Source organism: Limanda limanda, chromosome 8, assembly GCF_963576545.1.
Source record: "Limanda limanda chromosome 8, fLimLim1.1, whole genome shotgun sequence".
Lineage (NCBI taxonomy): Eukaryota > Metazoa > Chordata > Actinopteri > Pleuronectiformes > Pleuronectidae > Limanda > Limanda limanda.
Genome location: NC_083643.1, coordinates 21,255,565 through 21,273,230, shown reverse-complemented (window position 1 = coordinate 21,273,230; position 17,666 = coordinate 21,255,565). Strand labels below are relative to the sequence as shown.

The 17,666-nt window shown below is 40.9% G+C and overlaps 1 protein-coding gene across 1 annotated transcript in view; it reads left to right on the top strand.

Moving 5' to 3' along the window:
- Positions 1-6,946: 6,946 nt before the first annotated feature.
- LOC133009720 (SRSF protein kinase 2-like) overlaps positions 6,947-17,666 on the top strand; it is a 52,111-nt gene continuing 41,391 nt past the window's right edge. Inside the window, exons 1-2 of the mRNA XM_061077257.1 lie at positions 6,947-7,019; positions 7,584-7,677. Coding sequence (XP_060933240.1) covers positions 6,947-7,019; positions 7,584-7,677 — 167 coding nt within the window. The remainder of the gene's footprint in view (positions 7,020-7,583; positions 7,678-17,666) is intronic.

Sequence of the window (17,666 nt, the reverse complement as noted above, 5' to 3'; positions counted from 1 at the left end):
GGTTTGACACTTTAACAGTCCACTAAATACACCTCCTGAGGCCGGTGATGTGTCAACAGACATTATTAACAGTCAATTTTCCTCTGTGTTTAGTCATTAAAAATAAAACAGGCCAGACCCAATCTTCTTAAAACAAAGAGTTTTACTTTTCTTATCCATGAGAAATGCTCCAGGTCCACAGTTATCTGCGTCAGCTCTCTCCACAGTCCACACGAGGATCCTCTCCAGAGGCTGCTGGTTATACACACGGCTCACACTCCATTGTTAGTTACTTTTTATAATGTTACCCTCAATTGGCTTAATAAATAAACTTATATATATTATATATAATTTATTATATCCTACTTTTGTTAACTTTAACTGCAGTTTTTTGTCATGTCCCTAAGAGCTGGGATGTGACATTAGCAGTTTGCGAGACAGATGTTTGTGGAATTGGAATATATTTAAAAAGAATGAGTAAATAAAGGGGAACATAATCCTACCCTAAAATCTCAGATAAGGATATTTGGTACATTTCAGGGGCAAATCAACAATTGATTTGTAATATCTTATGGGAACCATTACTCTTTGTCTGCTGTTTTGATATGGCATGGCCGGCCGGGTGAGCCTGGGGCATAATTTGTTGCTAACCCCTTATGGATCCATTAATCACAACATAACCTTAAATTATTCAGGTCTTTCTTCGACATTGACATAATCATTAGACATTAATTGCAAACCCATCTTAGTTATTAACACATTACCAAAAACATTGGCTGTCCCTTTCCTTCTCTCCAAGATATCACAAACACTCATACCTCTCTAGAGCCCTAGAAGACTCTCACCCTGGCCACTATTTGTTTGAGCTGCTGCGTTACCGGTCACTCAAAACTGGAACCTCCAGACTAATGAACAATTTATTTTCTAAGGCCATTCAAAGCCTAAATCAACAACCAAAATGAAACTTGCCTACTACACTCCTGACCTTCTTAACTATGGGAACCGTGCAATATCTTCTATGAACTGTGCAATATTGCGGACTGTGCAATAATCATATACAATCTAAACACTTAAAACCCCTTTACGTCTTTGTGCATGAAATGTGTTTTATCTTGTGTCTTTTTATATATTTAATATGCTCCTATGTACTTTAATGGAGAGGCATGATACATTTTGTATACAAGGACAATAAAGACTTTCTTTTCTATTCTATTCTATTCTATTCTGTTCTATTCTGGAATCATAAAGATTGTGCAAACTTGGTCTATTCAGCTGAAAGAACCACACAGACTTGTGTGAAATTACCTCTTTTGTGGAGGATGAAATGGCATTTTTTTTTTCTCTCAAATTTTAGGAATTCAGCCCTAATACTCGTGGTATGAGCACAGACAGCTGGGAGGACACTTGTTTTGTGAGGAGTTGAGGGCCCGAGGTCTGATAGTGCTAAAGCCAGAAAGGTCCCTCTCACTGAAGCTGCAAGGAACCTATTGTTTTACAAGATATTATTTGTTCAACAATGGTTGCAGCTTTAATTTAGCGACTTCAACGCTGTAAACTCAAATTTAGTCCTGCATGATTTCAGAGTATGTTTGTCACATTACAGCAGAACTGAATTATCCTATTCATTGTGCTGACATAATGCTTTGCAGGCCAGTGTTCTCTCTCCTACAGGCTGCAGGGCTGTTATCACAGTAATCTGTAGCTGGAAACACAGGGCAGTCATTGTTGTTAGTCCCCTCAGTTTACAGCCAAGACTATTCCTCCCTTCCTCATAATTTATGACAAAAGGAAAAATATTTTGTTGTTTTCTGGCCTCCTAAAGTTCTTACTTTTGCCCCATGCTCTGTATCACAGTATGCACACTTTGTATCAACTCTTGTGTGTATTGTGTGCATGTTTGATCTCAAGGGTGTTATTCTCATTTTGTCCAATAGAGTGTATTCATGATCCATTTTCAGCCATTGGTGAAATGATCCTTGTATAGTCATAGTCTTTCCCACCTCCAGATTTATTTTTCTTGTGCTGGGAATAACCCAATTATTTGGCTCTGACCTAATTGACTATATCAGTGATATAAATATCAAAATATCAAAATAATCAACATAAAATAATTTCAAAATTTTTACATTTTGTGTGCTTTCCTTGATGATTAAGATTGCATCAGTCAGCCAAATATATGTAGACACTAGTTAATTTTGACTTGTATCAAATGTTTGGTGCTGCTTTTAAATGTTCATTCTTCAGAGATAAAATAGTTAAAATGTCCTCCGATTCCTTTAATCACTTTCATTGATCACACAAACACCTTCATCTCAATTAAGTGTTATTATTATCTTAAGGGCATTAGGAAAAATGCAGTTGGCCATTTTATAGGTGAACTTAAGTATTAATTGATACCCATTCAAATTCATTTTAACAGCAGTTGCCTGCGTGCGGTTGTGGGCATGTGTGTGCGAACAAGCATGCAGATATACATCTAGTATCCACAGGCTATGTCATTCATTTTGAAATGTTGAATCTCTATTGGTTGGTATGCTCCATAAAGAAGTCTGAAGCAAAGGAAACTAGCTGCTCCAAGGCAGACCTGAGGCAATCAGTATGTCAATCAATCTGGACACTGACTGCTCTCAACTCACTCTAACAGACACTCATGCTATAAGTCAAGCGACTTGCTGTGCATGTGATCCTGTGTATTTCCACCTGGGGGCAGTGTTTTCTCTGCAGACGATGACAATAAGGTAGTAGACACAAAGAGCACAGTCACTGTTAAAGTAATAGCATGCAACCTTATGGACTGAGGACATTTTAGGAAAGTGAGTGAGTCCTCAATTTCTGACAAACTGTCCAAGGCTTTTTTATTAGGTGTGTGTGTGTGTGTGTGTGTTTGCCTGCTGTAAACTCCTTCTCCCTCCCTAGCATCCACCAGTCAGTGAGGAGAAGTAGGTCGCTTTAAGATAGCTCCCGGCAGCCTCAATACTGGTTCCCAAAATATATCTGCTCATGAGAGTCAGCACCTCTCTCCCCCCACCGCTTTCATGTTCTTCTTTTGCTCCATCTTCTGTTGAAAATAGAATCAGAAATTCATAAAATGATAAAACCCTGAGTGAAATATCCTGAGGTGTGTGTGTGTGTGTGTGTGAGAGAGAGATTGGGTTCCTGTATGCTTATTGTTTTCTGCTTGTGAATGAGCCACTGTGCTTTGGCTGTCTTCAGTCTCACTCAGTTTACCCCCTTACACAGGTGATATAACAGGATTGTACCATTGTACTCATAACACAAGGGGGGGTCAGGTGTTTTTGAGAAGATTTGTCACCCATGTCTTGCCCTGCATGTGCTCTGGCATGCAAGTAAAACAAACAGCATTGTGTAAAATAGCGATGCACTAATTCGAGTTTTGGTCTCCTGCCTCAGTACATCTGGATATATACTAATATAGTATTAATATGATACAAGTTTATCTCTTTTTCTCAGATATTAATTTGATATACTTCAGAAGATGGAAGCAGATTGATCATTTTAATGTGAATGGACTTGCTGCCAGATATTGTATAATTGTATATTGATGTTGACTAAGACTGTGTATTTAGTGTGATTTGACTGATACCTAACTGATGCCAAGTCAACCTAATGTCAGTATCTACACTGATATGGATCCAACAGATCAAATTGGTGTGTGTATCCCAAATACAGCATAAAGCATGAGAGTCAGCAATAAGAAGTTAGTTTAAAGGTCGGTAGATTACTTTGTAAAATTTGAATAGTGATTGCATTATTATTTTTTTTATTATTAGATTTTTTATTTATTTTATTAAATTTAAAAACAAGCTCCCATCACAAGCTCAAGTTGTTTATTTGGTTGTTTATTTGGTCTGAAGATCAGTTAAATACCCAAAGGTAGTAATTATATAACAGCTCAACATTAAAAACAATCCTCATATTGGACAAGCTGGAACCTAAAAGCCTCTCTAAATAGATATTTTCCTCTTGATAATTGAGTAGTGCGATACTTTTCCAGACTTAAACTTTTGGCAAGACAAAAACTCTGAAAAATGTCTGGACCCAATTTTCCAGATCGCTTTATGAAGAAGGCAGCAGGAGATGGTCCTGGTCAGACGTGTTCAAATCCACAGGAACATTTCCAGAACATTCAGGTGAAGGGTGGAGCCTGGGTAGAGCATGAAGGAGGAAGGACATAATGTATAAATACCGCTGCAGTTTTTTTTTTTTTAACAGCACATCGAAGATGGTCTGACAAGAAGCCACTGACTCAGCTGGGATATTTATTTTTGCGGAAAGAGCAATACTAAAAGCATTTAGATATATTTGTATTCTTCCACAACAACCCCCTCACTTGCTGATAATCCTTCAGACATTTTCCTGCTGTATTCTCACATGGGCTCTCTACTGACATTTTACTAACGGAGGGCTTCCCTGAATGCATCCAAACAGTTGAAACTCTTCTACTGTAATAGGAAAGCAGAGGTTTTGATTCAAAAATACTATTAATACTCTTTTTTCATATATGTGGCATATGTGTTGATTCATTAATGAATAATAAACATAGGGACAAAGGATTTAAACTGGGAATTGTTTTTTCAAACCTTCAGACCTTTTCTCTGCAGACATACACTCGATAATTTATAAAGATTCTGCATGTGAATATGTAGAATATGTAGTCAAGGGACAAGATTTTGCCGTCGTAAGCCTTCTGGTTTCTATTTGTAGTTCGGCCATTCATGTTTGAGCAGGCTTTGTTAGCCTGCAGGTGAACAGCCACTGTGGAGAGCAAAAGAGGCAGAACACACTGAGGGAAATATATATGTTGGACTCTTGTGATAAAATAAACTAAACAATGTATGGCAAACAGAAGATGGAGTCCTGGCCCGAATATGTACTTGTCTACACCGTAGAGACCCAAAATATTAGCCGTTGCCCCCAGAGGCTGATTCATCGTCAGATCGTAACCAATGGGCTCCGAGAATTTGCCCATGATGACGCCATTTGCTGTCACACTTCCCTTCAATAACCCAATGTCTTAAAGATTTTAAGAAATTAGGGTCAATATGATTTTGAGCCTATAAGGTGATGTTCTCCCATGCAGCAGATTCCTATTGGTGTAGATGTAGATTTGGCTCACTGGTGAATTGGTGATTTGTCATGGTTCTCCTTGAACTACATCCAGTTTGTGCCACAATAAGCTCCAGCCCCCTCCCCCCCGTGACCCTGATAAAACTGGGTTCAGAAAATAAATGAAGTCAAGTGCTCGCTCTCATATTAGCTCAATATTCCTCTTGTCATTTGGATGCACTGAGCTGTGCTGTGATGCTATGTACATTACCCCCCACTGGCCCATATTCACAGAGAATGAGGACAATAGTTTGGCTCAAAGACATGTGTGCCTAATGTAGCCCTTTCATGTGGGAAGGCGGAACCACATGGAGACAGGAGAGAAAGGGGATCATTGTGTTTGGCTTTTCTCTCAGTGGCTGTCTCTCAGACATGTCTCATGCCCCTGATCTCTGTTTGTGCTGTTACCACAGATTTCACTGTCGGACATTTTATTCTAATACAACCTGCATTAGCTGTTTCAAAATCATTGTTTTGTGAGGCTATAATCTAATCTTCATTACACAAATTCAAATTTAACAATTGTAATTTATAAAAACAAAATCACTTATTAGGTTTTGATTGACATTTTTTTTTCTGATATAGTGCACAACGGTGGTACACAGCAGTTTGAGTACTTCACATTCAAATCTTGCATTATATGGATAAAATGATGTATGACATTATAAAATATGTATTTTAAAGTTTCCATTGTGACATGTTGTAATAGAGACAGTTTATCGAAAATTCATTTTGAAACAATTTATTGATACAACTAGAAGGGCACAGCAGCCCCAAGATGAAACCACATTTAAATTTACCATATCCAGATTTTTATTTGAATCTGCAACAAATTACACACATTCATAACTATAAGTCCCCTAAACATGTCTGATTTTTAATGAAGAGCCATGAATTATTCCCTCGAGAAATCAAGGAAAATCTCACAATAATAAAGAGGGTTGGCTATTTCCCGACCTCTACCACAGTTTTGTTATGAGCCCAGTAGTTTGTGTGATGCTGTCGACTAACAGACAAGCAAACAAAGCTCTGAAGAAAACACAAGGTCATCGGCCGAGGTACTAAGACATAGTCTAATAACAAGAATGAGAGTCTGCAGACATGCCAGCAGCCCGGTGAAGTTGTACTTGTGCACATGCTGTGAGTTTAACTCTAACAGCATGCTAACATGCTCTCAGGGATAATTGTTAAGCAGGTAGCTTTGTTTATCATGATGTTAGCACGCTAAAGCAAAACACATAGTGCTTAAACAGGTATTAGACAGATTAAAGTTTTGACCTGGTGGTTGGGTGAGATGAAAAGCTAAAGGATCACCTACACAAATACAATTTATCCTGTGGTGGACTTGAATTTGACTATTTCAGTCTGAACTGAAGTGACGGGCCAATGGACCAACTGACCCACTTTGTTAGTTCCAGGCTGTAATAACCAGATACAAGGGTCCATTTTAGCTTTAGCCACTGCATTAAATACCTTTCAAAAGAAGATACTCCATTGCACCTATGGGGAATCTTGCAAATCTAATATTTCATTGAGCATTCATCCTTTTTAATTTGCAACATTACCTGCTACCTAAAACACAGAGAGATATTGAAGGGACGTAAGCCTTGCTGTATACCATAAAAATCTCAGCAGGTAGAGAATGTATTCAATGTGTGTTCCGCATGTCGGCTACTGTACAGCCCCTGTTTTACAAGTCGGTCACATTAACCCCAGGATGCCCATGCAACCCCCCACTGTGCATTTCCACATGCACACTTGCATACATCTACATTGTACACACATACATGCGCACGCCCACACACCAATATTGAGGTCAGATAGAGACAGATCCCCCATCATGCGCACCCTTTGGCTACCTCTCTGTGAGCTGTGCACTCATGGAGAAGCAGACCCATCTGCCCAGAGAGATGGTGAGAATGTGGAGGCAGACTGGGGACGGAGGCAGAAACGGATAAGACACAAATAGAAGCAGTGGCATCCAAAAAAGACAGAGGGAATAGGGATTAGAATAAAAGGGAGGGAGGAGGATGACAGAGACTGGAGAAGATCGAGAGAGAGAGAGAGAGAGAGGGAGGAGGAGTTGGGGGGGTTAAGGCAGATCTGTTGCCCTGAGATACTGGATGTCGTAATAAGGCAATTGGGAGAGAGAGAGATAGAAAGAGAGAGGGGGGAAAAGAGAGAGAGGGAGGGTGAGACTAATTCATGAGGAGAAAAGGGGGAGGAGAATGTGCCTCGAGGAGAAAGGCTGTAATTTCCCTGTCGTTGTGACGAGTAGACACCCCTCTCACTGCACAGAAAGTGGAACGGCCCAGCTCGCTCTGGGCTCTGTTGTTGTGCAGAGCTGCAGAAGGCCTGATAGAGCCAGCTAGACACACATATAGTGAGAAAGGAAGAGAGAGAGAGAGAGGAAAGGGAGAGACACAGAGACAGACACACTGTGGACCGAGAGCCTGTGTTTTCATTTCATCATCCAGTCCAGACCAGCAGCACCAGAGAGGAAAGGGACGAAGGGAAGAGGAGGACAAAGAGGAGCTCCAGTGACAGCAGGGAGAGTGAAAGAGAGGCAAGGTGAAGGAGGAAAAGGAAGGAAGGAAGGGAGGGAGGAAGGAGGCTGGGGCATGAGGAGGGGCGCCTGACTGACATTGCTGCTCTCCTTAGAAGCTCACACACACACACACACAACACACAGACACACACTGATGTAGGCAGACAGACACACACACACACACACACTGCAGATTGTACTCTGCTCAGTTATTGCTCTTTTCTTAAAATCCTTTGCGGTGCCTTGTCCTCCATCCTCTGAGCAAGAGGACAAGAGAGACACAGAGAGAGGAGGAGGGAAAAGGACGAGGAGGAGGAGGAGGAGGGGAGGCGAGGCAGTAACCCTCTCCTCTCCGTTTCTCAGACACAGCAGAAAGGGATAGGGAGAGGAAAGGAAAAAGACAGAGGAGAAAAGCAGCTTTCTGTTCTATTCCTGCCGTCTCCTGTGGTCCCTCGGCCAGCGAGCGGCTAACAGGCACCTCTCATGTCCGTGAACTCGGAGAAATCCTCGTCCCCTGAAAGGTAACAGCTCCTCCTTCACTTTACACCTCATCCTTATCATTTCATCCCCCCATATGTCTGCCTGCCTGTCCATCTGTCTGTCTGTCTGTTCTCCTGTCTGCTCCCACCCCGGCCCTCTCCCACCACCAGCACCTCCATGTTTTGTGTCTCTATCTGTTTCTGTCTGTGCATCACAAGCTGGTTTTCCTCCATTGTCTGGGTCACAGCAGTCTGACTGTGGCGAGGAGACAACACGCAGTGGATTTATTGTCACACGGTGCTGTAACGTTTCAGAACATCCTTACCTACACACACACACCACATCATATTCAGCTTCCTTTTAACATCTTAAAGGATTGACACCTCTTCACGGACACACACTTGAGCTGCCACTGCTGCCTTCAGAGGCGTCAACATCTCTTGTGTCAACAATAACAACACACACACACACACACACACACACACACACACACACACACACACACACACACACACACACACACACACACACACACACACACACACACACACACACACACACACACACACACACACACACAAACATTCTCTCCTTATGGAACAGAGCTTACACAGCAATAGTGTCTACACGTCAACATTAACACAGCAGCAGCAGCAGCGTTGCATCTCAGCAGCGATGCAGGACAACAGCTCGCCACATGACGCACCTCAGTACATAGCAATACTGTACAATGGCACCCACTGGATGCCACACAACTTCGACACAACAGACACACATTTTGACCAGCTTCAAAGGGGATCATCACATCGTAGATTTATATTGATATATGTCCAATTGCAGTGTTTAGCATCAATAGCAAAGTCACAAGGCCTTAGCAGTCACATGACACTGTGGCTAATTGAAAATACATACGGACAAAGATGTGCACACACACCAGCACTGTTCCCAGCGGTCACGATAGAATATTTCACCTTACATGACAAGCACACGTATCAAGGCTAAAGCTAACCCAACCTTGAGAGCAACGACCTCTTTATTCATTTGGATCCATTCATGCCAAATTTTCCCTCTCACATAGATAAATGGTTGGCTGATCCGGATTTTTTAAGAATACAAGTTGTGATGTTGCATTTTCTGATCACAATCTCCGAGCCCATCGGCTGTTGTTTTGATGACAAATTGGCCTCCGGGGGCAACAGTCAATATTTTGGGGCTTCCGGTGTAGACAGTGGAAATCCAGGCCAAGACTTGGCTGCACATTGTTTACAGTCAGACTCCATGTCAAAACGTTTCTCCACACAACACCAAAATAGCGATACATTTTGTAAGGGTTTTGGATGGCATTTTAGCTTATCTCTGTTACCAGCTACCTGCATAAAAAAATATGTGCTTTTGGGTTTACGCCTCTTTTGCTCCACTGTTTGTTTACCTGCGGGTAACCCTACTCAAACACGATTGGTCCAACAAGAAATTAGAAACCAGCAGGCCTCCTGCCATAAGTTCTTGTCCTTCGCAGCCAGAATCTGCACATTCACATACAAAATCGGTTGACAGAGTTTATTCAGTCGTAACATAATCAATTAAGGATGGAAAATTTGTCTTTTTAACCCCAAAAAACAGAAGACATGATCCGAGAAATTCTTTGAAACGGAACTCTTAGGTAGTTTCCATCTCTATTCTAAGCAGTGAATCGTGCTGTGTGTCCAAAGCAGCCTAATGTCCCGATTCCATTCACATCTATTCAGACCAGTCCCACATTCCTCCCTCAGTTTGCAAATGCGGAAAGAGCTTGATGTGACGGGTGCTGGAGGGTGAAGAGCAGGCAGACTGGATGACTCAGGTAGCCACTGATGCCGTGCCAAGTACGATCAGGCATGAGCCGCTGCCATCCACACAAACGAGCGCCAGGCCCCAGACTGGCACACTTAAACGCACAGCGCAGTGGGCAAACAAACAGGCAGAAGTAAATGGGCTCTAACTATATCAGGCGTTTGTGCATGGTCAGTTGGGCACAGAGGGGAGTGGCGTCATGTTGGCAGCTGTGGATGAGCATGGAGTGAGGTTTGATTTTGGAGTAAGACGAAGTGAGTACAAATCCACATAAACAAATGTGCAAGATATACTAATATGTGTAGCATATGTATAAGGAAAATGGGATTCCTACTCTCCGACATGCATACAATAACAACAGTGAAGGCAGGGACGTGCACAGACATTTTGGGGGGCAGGGGGTCAAGTGAGAAAAAGGGCACTTCTCATAACTATTTATAAAAAACTTATAATTTTAATATCATCAATCTCACACAATTGTTTATTACTCAACAGTAGAATTAATATTTACTGGATTAGGAGATTACAATCAAAATGATTTAGTTTAAAGCAGAACACTACAGCCAAACATTTTTTTTTCGTGCACTGGTCAATTTTGAGATTTGGTTCAGATTCCATGTCTTCTTTCATTCTAATGGAAAGAAAACTTCCATAAATACACATTTAGATGGTTATTTGATTTACCCTCTGTCTGTTTGCTAGCATGATACAAGTAAACTATATTTACTGTATCAAGGGGGCCCCCCCTGATATTTTTTATTCAATCAATATATCAGTTTGACAGGGAAGCTGTGCACAAACAGGAGTATAATATTAATTTATGAAAAAAGAAAAGCACCCCAGAAAAAGGGAGCTTTCTCTCGAGGAAGAAAAGGGCAGGTGCTCAAGCCCCCCTATGATGTCTATGTGTGCACGTGCCAGCGTAGGGACAAGAGTATCACCTGGTGCAGTGAGGTTTGTGGATTTTTTCACTTGGCAAGTTTTCCCCTTCCTCTATTGTTTGGGTCACAGGCTTCTGGCTGTAATTAAGAATAATGCAGGAGTCCCTTGCATGGCAGTTAACTACAAAGAGGGAGACTCGTGCACACTCACACACACACACACACACACAAACACACACACGCACACACACACACACTACTGCCCTCTTTAACGGCTGCAAGATCTCAAATGACAGAAGCACCACACGTGACAGCCTGTTATCTCTACTTCAGGTGTAACAGTCTGCGAGAGGCTTAACAGAAGTAACAAAACCAGTTATGTGTTTCTATCTCGGTTATCGCTCAGAATTAATTCACGTGCACCCTAATGACACTGTCAGTTATGAACCTCATGGGCTAATACCCCTCACCCTGCTCAAAGCTGTGTTTGAAAACCACAAGCTGCACATGAGGAGAGGATCCAGGATGCAGCTTGATGAGTGTGACATGGAGAACCTGGGCTGCCATTTGGAATTGATACATGCAAACAGAGCAGCTCTCGCTCTAGTTAAAAAATTAGGCACATGATGATAAGACTATTTTTTCATTTGCATAAGTTGGCTGCTCAAGAAAGAGCTTCATAGTGTTGCAAGGAATGAAAACAAATTAAAAGGACAAGGAGCATGTGTGTGCATGAGATGCAAATAATAGTGTTGTGGTCATCAATGAAGAGGTTTGTAAATGCAAAGATTTGCTGCTTCTTTTTTTATTATATCACTGTAATTACAAATTTTGTTTACCTCAAGATCACCATAGACAAGTTATGTTTTTTACCCCGTCTGTTTGTTTGTTTGCTTTTGTGAGTTTACACACAAAGTGTGGGTCAGGGTAGAACCCATTACGTTTTGGAGTGGATCATGATCAGGGGGCAGATCCAGGATTTTATTTTCTCCTTTTTTAACATTGCACAATTTTTTGAGAGACAATTTGTGATTTTCTGAAGAGGTAATGCAGATATCTTCAATCAGGAATATGAAGAGTACTAATATCCACAAACTGAATGTTTGGTGTGGATCTGGACCTGGTGTGTGATTTTTATTCTGGTCGCAAATATTCCTGATCCTCGAGTGCCTTCTAGTTATTTATTTGGAAGTAATTGATCGATTTAAATGATAATTAGTTGCACATCATATACATATTAAGACACAGTTGTTTGTTCTGCATAAAACGACATCTAATGATTTGCAAGTGGATCGGACTTTTGCATTTAGGGCAATATTTCTGTCTGCAACACCATGGGCACCAGGTGCCACGCATGCACGCACGCATGCATGTGAGCACTCACAAAGCTCTGGAGTGCATCAGTTGGGATGTGAAGGAACGTGTTTGTCAACAGTGAGGCAGAATTGATTGGATAACGTGTGTGTGCGTGTGTTAAACCAAAGGGATAAGCAAGTTGGGCCTGAATGGAGCATGAGGCGGCACCGGGACAAGTTCCTCTTGGAGCATGTACGTCAGGAAGAAGATCCCTGTTGTGTAACTTGGCACTTTGGGCACAGTGGAGGTGGATGGAGGACAAGCAGCAGGAGTGTGTCTGTGTGCGTAAAGGATATGCAAGTGCTTAGACATCCATGATGCATGGGAGTAGCTTAAAGCCTCTGTCTGCGACGTGACGGCATGTTGGTTCAGGTCATAGATGACACTGACGGGCAGAGAGCGCAGGCCCTTTTAGGAGACTTACTTTAAGGATTACACAGAATTTGTATAAACAAAGGTCAAGAGTCTTAGAGTTTTGTGGTAAAGCTGACTTGTATCTGTCGAGGCAGGAGCATTAAGAGGTGATTATCTAACTTTCAGTCAGTGAGTGTTCTTTCAGGCGATGACTGTTTGTACGTATACAATAAAATGCTGCATCCCATACAAAATGGTTATCTTAAGAGTTTAATATCTCAAATTAGTATCCATACACAGATTTCCATACGCAGATTCTTGCATTGTTGTATGTGTTGCTTGCGGTTCAACCATTTAAGTGTCAGTGGTTGACAGTTGACTTTCACAGCGTTCAGTAGAGCTGCCACTCTTCACAGACAGAGAGAAGGAGGAGGAGCAAAGAGGAAGAGAAGGATCGAAAAGGGGGAAGCAGTAAGACAGGTGACAGGGAAGGTGGGAGGGACATTAAGGTAGAGTCATTTAAAAAAAGGTGTCAGAAGCAGATAGATGAAGTGATGAGAAATTAGAGGTTGACACAGTCCTTACCTGCAGTAACTTAACAATTCCATCTCTTCTCCTCTTTCATATTTGACACCAGTTGAAACACAGGTTACTGGATACATACTCTAATGCAGCCTCATTCCTGACTCCTCTTCACCTCCTTCAGCAGGACTAACTCTGACAGTAAACCAAATGTTATCTCCATGTTATTATTTGTTTTATTAATTACTTACCTTTATTATTGTTTGGTCCAGGAAGGAGGTGCAATATTGTCAGATTCAAGATACACAATTTAATCTCCCCACTGGTTCAGCTGGACTCACTCACATATTTCTGACTAAAATGATTAATTGATCATAGAATTACTCGCAGTCCACTTATGATACAAAAATCAACAGATTTGGATTTATTTGGATTCTGCAGCAAATGGCACGCACTCATAAATATTCTCAGTTAAAACATCTCATATTAAAGACAGTAAAAATGAATCCTAGTGTTCTGATCCGAGTCTGCACCAACTTTTATTGTGTTGTTCCTTGACCCATACCACATCATTCTACCAAGATTTGTGGTAATTCCTCCAGAAATGTTTGCATAATCTTGCTTACAAGCAAACAAAGCGTCAGGGATATAAACGTAACTTCCTTGGCAGAGGTAATAAATATTCAGAAAACGGAATCAGCATCAATTCTTATAATCTATTAAATGTTTTGTGTCTCTATGTTATGTTACATGTAAGACAATAAGGGCATTTACGATAGATAATAATCAGCAGATAATTTTGTAATTGATAAATAATTCAAGTAGAAATGCAACCACACATCCCTTTTTACAGCTTTTATAAATATTGTAAGGAGCTGTTTTTTCATGGCTTATCCTTCCGAGCTGAATATCCTTCAGTTTTTAATGATTGATCGTACAAAACAAGACATTTTTAACCTTAACAACAAATGAATCAATCGCAGGTCCAATGATAACTGATCAAAATTAAAGATTGGTCCTCCTGCAGGCTGCAGGTTCAGTTCTGACCTTGTCTTCCCCTTTCACTCTCCCCATTTCATGCTTACTGTCCTGTCAATAAAAGAGAAAAACCCTGAAAAAATATCTTAAAAAAGATAAAAGTGTTTTCTTCCCTAATTTAATAACAGGAGGCCTCGATAAAACTGAAAGAGATTGAATGGAAGGAAACGATGAAAGGGAGCAGAGCAGTGTTGTACAGGGAGCAGCAGAGGACGCAGAATGAAGTGTTGGAATGTGGCCAGTCAGTCAGTGAACCAGGCCCATGCAGCAGACAGCTTCACATCAAGCAGCCGCCACAATTACAGGGAAAACGTAGCTTCCACTGGCCTGTGTGTCCTCCACCATCTTCTCTGGTCTGACCCACATCTCTACAGACGCTCAGGCCACAGCGACGCACACAGACATGAGCAGCCCCAGCCGTGCCACAACATGACAATAGCTAATGAAGCGTGGCAGCGAGCTAGCAGGCAAAGTAGCCAGCTTGCCCTGCCTGTCTGGTTTTCTGGCCTCCATTATCCCCACCACTCCACCAGCCCTCCTCTTATATCTGCAACCAAACAGTTGATTGCTTTTTTTTCACCTGCATTTTTCTTTTCTTTGGTCTCTATCTGATCATGCATGCTCCCATCCCTTCTTTCCCTATTATGGTTCTCATTGAAGGTAAATAAAAACAGTGGTAATAAAGTGTTATTGTTGTTGAAACTAGCCTGAAATGTTCTAACTTGACTGCATGGCACAAGCTTCTCACTGGGAATTTCCACCCTGTTTGAAGAAATCCTGTGTGGTTAATCAGTAATAGGAATCACTGAGTCAAACCCCCAGCAGCAAACGAACAAGACACCTCAGGAGTAGTGTGTTGAAAGCCACCGCCATGGCGATACCCCCAAGGAGTGGGTCACGTGACCTCAGCTGGGTTCTAGTGTCACAGAGTGTCGTTTGAGGTCAAGGATCGTGCAGAGGCATCAGTAGAAGCACAGTTGATGAGCTTGAATGGAAGAAAGTGAAGCCACTTTATGAAACTGAAATCATTTTTGCAATATCCAATGCTGATGTGACACAGATTCAATATTAAGTAACAAAAGGTGAGGGATTATAAAACAAAAGTGTGTGGTGGTGGTGCTGTGAGGCTGCAGTTGGCACAGTGGTGCTCTGACCTGGTTCACCATCTTACTTTATTGTGGTGCAGTTTATAAATCAATCAAGCTGCACCAAGTTGAACACACTCATAATTCAATGCCCCAAATAAGCCAAAAAAATGTCAAGATCTCTACAATGTTTCTTGTAAAAAAAAATATCAATTAAAAAATCTTTTAACAATAAAGAAAGAGAAAATATAAACTAGATCTGCCTTTCCCGAATTTGCTCCAAATGTTAATGGATTCCTCCTTGGCCCATATCCAGTCTTTTTGGTGTTGGTGTTTTTTTTTGCGTAATCCTACTGACAGACAAACACAAAGGAAATCAGGAATAAACACAACCTCCTTGACAGAGGTAATACATTAAAAAATATCTCTGTATACTTTGTGCAAGGTTGTGCAGACAGAGTGGCGTTTGGTTGAACCAGAACTCATGAAGGTTCTCAGTAGTAAAGAGTTATCTCTGTGGACACGAAAGATTTCCTGCATCAGACCATGTGATAGTCTGTTAGGAAAAAGTGCTCCACTGCTTTTCAGTAATCGTTCCATCACCAGCCAAAACGTTTTTCCATCTCCGTCTAAAAGGAGCTTTCTACTATGATTACCATGGCGACCTGCACCTAAACTACTACAACACTATTTCCTGATATAAGAGTGCAAACATTTTCAGAATAATTTGTCTCATATCAATTTAACAGCATATTTTCACCTGGTTCAGCATCTTACTTTATTGTGGTGCAGTTAATAAATCATTCAAGCTGCACCAAGTTGAACACACTCATAATTCAATCCCCTAAATAAGCCAACATTTTTCAAGATCTCTACAATGTTTATTGTAAAAAAATATCAATAAAAAATCTTTTTTCGACTATAAAGAAAGAGAAAATATAAAATAGATCTGCCTTTCTCGAATTTTCTTCAAATGTTAATGGATTCCTCCTTGGCCCAAAATCCAGTCTTTACGGTGTTGGTGTTTTTTGCATAATCCTACTGACAGACAAACACAAAAAATCAGGAATGAACACAACCTCCTTGACAGAGGTAATACAGTAAAAAATATCTCAGTATACTTTGTGCAAGGTTGTACAGACAGAGTGGCGTTTGGTTGAACCAGAATTCAAGAAGGTTCTAAGTAGTAAAGAGTTATTTCTGTGTGTACGAAAGATTTCCTGCATCAGACCATTTGATAGTCTGTTAGGAAAAAGTGCTCCACTGCTTTTCAGTAAATGTTTCCATCATGGAACCATCACCAGCAAAAACGTTTTTCCATCTCCGTCTAAAAGGAGCTTTCAACTATGATTACCATGGCGACCTGCACCTAAACTACTACAACACTATTTCCTGGAAAGCCAGAATATAAGAGTGCAAACCTTTTCACAATTATTTGTCTCATATCAATTTAACAGCATATTTTCACTATCTCAGTAATACTGCATTTCAGGTTTTTGCTAAATTACCACTAAACTGGTTGTAGAAAAAAGGAATTTTACCATTAGATCAACATTACAAGTAGGAAAAAAGCGTTTCACTTCATTGTACTTTGTTTTCTACTGCTTATGTGTGTGTGTGTGTGTCTTTACACTCTGGTCCACTCTGTGTGTTTACATGTTCAGCATACCAGTATTTCCTGTGCTGCTGCTTCCCATCTCTATCTTTTCATCTCCTCACTTTATTCTCTCGTCTTATCTCAACCCGTTTTACCTCCATCCTTCCTTCTGTTTGTTGTTTCCCTGGCAGCACTTTCAACGCGTATTGCTATTATGTCACGTTGATTGTTGACGTGATTGTCGCTGTGTCATCGTACCAGAGACACCCAATGAATCTTAATAAAGAATTCTCGTTCAATATTGAACTGTGGTTAATAGATCGGAAAGTCATAATAAATCAAACTATAATACATTAAGATGTATGTTTTGAGCTGCATTTGATCTCTTTCAGTACACACATTTCCTATTGTACACAGAAGAATTCTTGGATTGGACTTTTCCATATCTATTAAATATTGCATTATTAGTATATTGTTAGCCACCAACTGTTCTCCAAGGGACAGTTATTCGGTACTAAGCAGATCTAATAATAGGCTGCATTCCCATTATGCTACAGGGGGGACGGGAGGTCAAGAAAAAACATTCCCCTTTATTACTCCCATCTTTTTCTCTGTTTTAAGTTACGGTATACAGTAGTTCTAGGTCCTTTCTTTCTCATTATTTTATATCACCAGTGAATACACTTGACTGAACTGCTACGACACTGCGTGAGTCAAACTCAGCAGAAAAAGGGAAATGGAGGAAGAGTGAGATTTGGGGGGGGTGAAAACATTTGGAGATATTTTGGAGAGAGAAGCGGAAGAAAGTGACGCGTAAAGATAGCCCCGGGAAAGAGATGATCCCCGGGAGTTGCTGGGAAGGAGAAGGT